We start from the raw sequence: 6,111 nt of genomic DNA on the forward strand, positions 1-6,111 counted from the left end.
CATGCTGGCTCCACAGATGTCGGTCTAAAGTTCATGAGTTCCCACTAACTTGGTTCAGTTGTCTCCATGGATTTCCCCATCATGATCTTGACACCGCTCCCCCTTGCTCATATAACAGGATGATTACTTTTAGGGAGACACAATTGATCAATTGACTAACTTTCAATTGTGTAGGAAATAACTCCTAACAATATCTGCTTAAGACCTTTCTGAAATGCGGGGATTAAACTCAGGTCTTCACACATGCTAATGCTCAATAAGCCACATTCCTAAGCCTCTGAATTCTTAACTATCCCAACTGCTCAAAACCTTACTAAACTAGTCCAATAAACAGCAAATGTGAACCCCTCATTAGAAGGAACAATGATCTGATCATGGTCAGGTCTCTTACTCTTTACTGCTATGATCTCATGTCTCCCTCTATTCACTCTGCTTCTACCACACTATATTCCTTGTTGTCCTTCATTCTATGGATCACTGTAGGGTGTTTAAAGAGCTGTCTTTTGTCTAAAAACCTCTTCCAGCAGGATACCACATGACTAATGCTTTTCTGTTCTTCATTACTGTTTACTGAGAACTGTCCTTACCATTCTGTTTAAAATATAAACTTATTGCCACTGTTTGCACTCCTGGTGTGTGTGTGTGTGTGTGTGTGTGTGTGTGTTGTTGTTGTTGTTGTTGTTACTGTTATTGTTAAATTTCTCCATTGAACCTTTCCATTTCTACATTTTTATACATGCTGTAGTCACCGTTGATTGCTTGCTTTCTTTTTCAGTATGTAATTACTGAAGGGTACTGTGCCTTGTTTGTCTATCTTGTTAATTGAGTCACTAATGTACAAAGCAGTACTTGTCCCATGGTAGGGTCTCAGTAAACATTTGTAAAACAAATGAATTTAATATACAAAAGAGGTGAGCTAGATTAATTTTCTGAAATGTACTGTATTTTAACTATCATCTTTTTTTTTTCTTTGTTTGTTTGCTTTTTAGAAGGGTCTTATTGCACAGCCCTGGCTGTCCTGGAACTCACCATGTAGACCAGCCTGGATCTAAACTTGCAGTAATTCTGTATCCTTTCCCTATTGGTATGTGCTATCCAACCTCATTAAACTATCATAGAATCATCTATCCACTTGTATGAATTTCTCCTGATTAGGGCTCAACTATCCAGGTTCAAATAAGAAAGTCCTATTTATTAGATGGATCTCTCCTCCAGTGAGATATTTGGCAATGCATATTTGTGACTATAAATCATCAGACTATAATTGCTTGTTTATTTGTTTCTCTTCTTTCAAGTCTTCAGAGAAATCTGACCCTTTTTTTCTTTTTTCTTTTCCTGACTTTCCTGGACCTCACTCTGTAGACTCCTGGTTTCAAACTCACAGAGATCTGCCTGTCTCTGTCCCCTGAGCAATGAAATTAAAAATATGTGCTACCATACCCAATGCCTACTTTCTATTTTTACTATCTAGGGGAGACCAGACCTTAAACAAGGAACAATTAGCTCCTCCGTACCACTAATGATGCTATATATCTATCTCCTTTCCACTAGTGAGTGAATTGGCTTAGACAGTTGAGGTCTGCTTCAGATTATGAAGTCAGAAAGCAATAAGTCATGGAGTAGAGTTCAGACTTTCTACCTGTGTGTTCCACTGGCAAGTACTTTCCTCGTAGCTTTGGTGCTCTCTAGACACTGAGTCTGTTTTCCATGTAAACTCTCCTGTCACGTTTCTATAATGTGTTTTATGACCTCTTAAAAATCAGACCTGTTGGGTGCATCTACCAACAAACATTCCTTTACTACCTTATTGTAATAGTTCAGAGCTAAGCTATGTGCTTCCTCTCTCTCTTATACCTCTTGGGTGTGAAAGTCTCCTGAGAGATGTAATTAAAATTAATTAAAGGATAATTCTTTTTGGTGTAGAAAGAAGTCAAATTTGAGTTCTGCTTCCCTATAGCCATTGTCCCAATATATAATAACTGATCATATTTATGGTCAGTTTGAGGCAGTCCTTAAAAATGGTGAAAATGAGAAATAATTAATGGACATTTAGAAGATTTCACTTATTTCCCATTCCCTGCATTCTGCCTTTTTCTTTTGAGGAAATTTCTGTTTCCTTAAAAGGATTTTTCTCTTTAGCTTATTTTATTTATAATTTTATGCCAGCTTCTAACTCTACTCAAATTGTAATTGTGTCCTTAGATCATATTGTCCCCTGGGGAGCCAGGACCTTTCTGAATTCACCCCTTGAATCCTCCCTTTTCCAATAAGCTCATCAAATACAATTTATGTTCAAGTTGTATCTAAAGTAATAACATTTAAAGTCAAGAATTAGATAGAACTAATCAAGTGATACTTGCTTCAATATTTAAATTTAACCTGTGTTTGAAGAAAGCATAGACTAGGTTAATAAATTAAGTTGGAATTAAATCATATGAGATATGGTATGAATGCACATGTATTTGTGAGTATGTTCATATTCCATACTTCTCCTTTCTCTGCAGTTTGAGTCCCATAATTCTAGTTATGTATAATGAACTACTGCCTAAAACACTAAATGGAAAATTATAGAAGTAAATAATTCACAAGTTCAAATTGTATGTTCTTCCAAGCACTATGATGAAGTCCCATGCCATTCTCCTCTCACGTGAATCATCCCTGTGTTCAACATAGGAACCCTATTCTGCTCTACCTCCTTCTAGTCTTTTATTGCTCCTCCTGTGGCAGTGCTTATGTTCAAGGGACCACTGTTTCATGTAACAATGACTCAAAAGTGTAAAATTAATGGCAAGTGAAAAGGTAAATTTTCCTGACATAATAAGGAAAGGAAATAAACTCATTTGTGCCAAGGTTGCTAAGATCTATGGTACAGCAAGAAATCTTGGGAAAGTAATTAAGAGAGAAGATATCGGCTGTATATGACCATATTTAAAACTATACTTTTATTACTGTTTAGTTTATTGTTAACCATGATTGTTGACATATTACTGTGTCTAAAGCATAAATTTAAATTTGTGGTATGTGTATGAATGAATATATGTATAGGAACAGAGTGCATGGAGGGAGATATTAACCAAAGTTTTAAATATCTACTACATATGACATCCATATTCATGTATATATAATTCTCTACATAAGTATATATAATGATTATTTGCATTAGTTCAAGCCATAGAAGAGGTGTTGACTTTTCTTCATTCGATTTTTAAGGACACTTCTCTAAACATAGGCAGAGGAGTATTACTGGAATCTTCAGAAGATGTACAACTTCTCTGTCCCTCCCTCCACTCAGCCATCTCAGTCCCTCCTGTTCCCATCTCCCATCTCTTCCCTTCTACCACTCCCCCCCCCAAGTTTAACCAGGAGATCTTACATGTTGTCCCTTCCTGGGGCCCTCCATGTGTGTCCCTCTTAGGGTCCTCCTTTTTACATAGCTTCTCTGGGGTTGTGGATTGTAACCTGGTTGTCCTTTGCTTTACATTTAATACCCATTTAAGAGTGAGTATATGAAAGAGATATCTTGGTAGAGGGAACAATTAGGGAGTTAGGGAGAAACCTGGTGCTAGGGAAATACCCTAAAATCCACAAGAATGACACCAGCTAAGACTCCTAGCAATAATGAAGAGGGTACCTGAACTTACCTTCCCCTATAATCAGGTTAGTGACTAACCCTAATTGTCATCATAGAACCTACATCCAGTAACTGATGGAAGCAGATGACCAAGCACTGTGCTGAGCTCCTCCTAGTCTTCAACTGAAGAGAGGGAGGAGGGATCACAGGAGCAAGTGAGATCAAGATCATGAAGGGGAAAACCACAGAGACAGCTGATGCAAGCTGATGGGAGCTCATGGATTCTGGCCTGTCGGCTGGGGAACCTGCATGGGACCGAACTAGGCCCTCTGAATGTGGGTGACAGTTATGTGGCTAGATCTGTTTGGGGAGCTCCTGACAGTGGGACCAGGACATATCCTGGGTGCATGAAATGGCTTTTTGAAACACATGTCCTAGGGTGGCATACCTTGCTCACCCTTGACATGGGGGTGTGGGGGGTATGGGGGTGTGTGGGGGTGTGTGGGGGTGTGTGGGGGTGTGGGTGTGTGGGGTGTGGGTATGGGTGTGGGTGGGGGTGTGTGGGTGTGGGGTGTGTAGGTGTGGGGGGTGTGGGTGTGGGGGGTGTGGGGTGTGGGGGTGGGGGAGACATGGGACCTTGGCCTGCCTCAACTTAGTGTGCCAGACTTTGTTGACCTCCCAAGGGAGGCCTTACCCTCTCTGAGGAGTGGATGGGGCAGGGTGGAATTGGGGAAGGTAGGGGAGAGGAGAAAGGGAGATGTAAAATGGTATGTAAAATGAAAAAAAATTCTTTAAAAACAGAAAAGATGTACAACCCTCCAGAATTGACAGTTATCCTGACCAGGAGGTTTCTAATCTAGTGGTTGTGCTGCTTCTGTTTTATCCAGGTTTCGAACTTGCCTCGTTCTTGGCACTGCCTGTTGGACCATCCTAGGCACGTTTTCCAGTCATTTGGTTTCCTGCCTCATACTTTCTTTTAAAACTTGGAAATATATCAGCAAGAAAGTGCTCACCCTTAGTGCCATCTGCAGACCCATTCCTGACTTAGATTCAAAGACCCAAATCCCAAATATGGCCTCATGATTCCGTTTCAATGCTCTTGGCTGTGTGTTCTTTGTTTTAGGTGATCTCTGTTTTTCTTGAGTCACATTGTGGCCTCTCAGGTTTCTCATATCATACACAGTGTAGTTGAAGACTTTAGAGTAAGATTTTTGCAATAAAGAAAAAAAATCTCCAGTCTAACTGCCCGTGCTGCTCTTTTGGATCTCACTCTTGAATTTTCTGATATTAGCATTAAATCCTTTGTCTTTTGGTGATGCAACTATGTGGAAGGGAAACATCACCAACATTAGAGAGTTCATCCTCGTAGGCTTCCCTACTGCTCCCTGGCTGCAAGTTTTACTCTTCTTCATCTTCTTCATAACTTACTTGTTTGTGCTTTTGGAGAATCTAGTCATCATTCTTACTGTGTGGGTCACTGGGTCCCTACACAAACCCATGTACTATTTTCTTGGTACCATGTCCTTTCTGGAGGCCTGGTATATATCTGTCACTGTCCCTAAGATGCTGGCTGGATTCCTATTTCACCCCAATACCATTTCCTTCTTGGGATGCATGACCCAGCTCTATTTCTTCATATCCCTTGCCTGTACTGAATGTGTACTTTTAGCTGCCATGGCCTATGATCGGTATGTGGCCATATGTTGGCCTCTGCGTTATCCAGTCATGATGACCACAGGGTTTTGTGTTCAGCTGACCATCAGTTCCTGGGTGAGTGGCTTCACCATTTCCATGGCAAAGGTGTACTTTATCTCCCGAGTTGCCTTCTGTGGCAATAATATCTTGAACCATTTTTTCTGTGATGTGTCACCTATCCTTAAATTGGCCTGTATGGACTTATCTATGGCGGAAACAGTAGACTTTGCTCTAGCCATTGTCATCCTAGTGTTTCCTCTCTCAGCCACAGTCCTTTCCTATGCCTTCATCGTCTCTACCATCCTGCATATACCATCAGCCACTGGGCAGCGGAAGGCCTTCTCCACCTGTGCTTCTCATCTTACAGTGGTGGTCATCTTCTACACAGCTGTGATCTTCATGTATGTCCGACCTCGGGCCATTGCTTCATTTAATTCTAACAAACTGATCTCAGCTATCTATGCAGTCTTCACTCCCATGCTCAACCCTATCATCTATTGCCTGAGAAACAAGGAAGTCAAAGCTGCCATCAGGAAAACCATAGCAGGTGGCAGAGCCCTGTCCTTGGGAGACTCTATTTCCTGAAGTGACTTAGACAATCATCTTTTGACTTAGCCTCAAAAAGCACATGTATTGGAGGAAACTCTGTAATTGTAAACTTACTGACTTAGTAGAACAATTTAAGGACACAGAAAAAGATAAAGATCATAGAGAAACCTCTTTTTCTGTCAGGTCTTAATTAAATACTTTTTAACAAAGCAGATTTAGTTAAAACATACATTAGCAAAATAATTATAAAACAAGTGTATTACCTATGAAATACTCTGAATAAATAATCAGTTATT

The 6,111-nt window shown here is 40.3% G+C and overlaps 1 protein-coding gene across 1 annotated transcript; it reads left to right on the plus strand.

The window, feature by feature from the left end:
• The first annotated feature begins 4,894 nt into the window (after positions 1 to 4,894).
• LOC131900616 (olfactory receptor 6B9) lies at positions 4,895 to 5,851 on the plus strand. Its single transcript, XM_059251920.1, has one exon. The coding sequence runs from the start codon at positions 4,895 to 4,897 to the stop codon at positions 5,849 to 5,851; it is 957 nt and encodes a 318-aa protein (XP_059107903.1).
• Positions 5,852 to 6,111: the final 260 nt, after the last annotated feature.

The sequence above is a fragment of the Peromyscus eremicus genome, chromosome 1 (genome assembly GCF_949786415.1).
Source record: "Peromyscus eremicus chromosome 1, PerEre_H2_v1, whole genome shotgun sequence".
Classification (NCBI taxonomy): Eukaryota; Metazoa; Chordata; class Mammalia; order Rodentia; family Cricetidae; genus Peromyscus; species Peromyscus eremicus.

Excerpts from the sequence above, each read along its gene's own strand:
- LOC131900616 (XM_059251920.1), top strand. The coding sequence starts at position 4,895 with ATGTGGAAGGGAAACATCACCAACATTAGAGAGTTCATCCTCGTAGGC.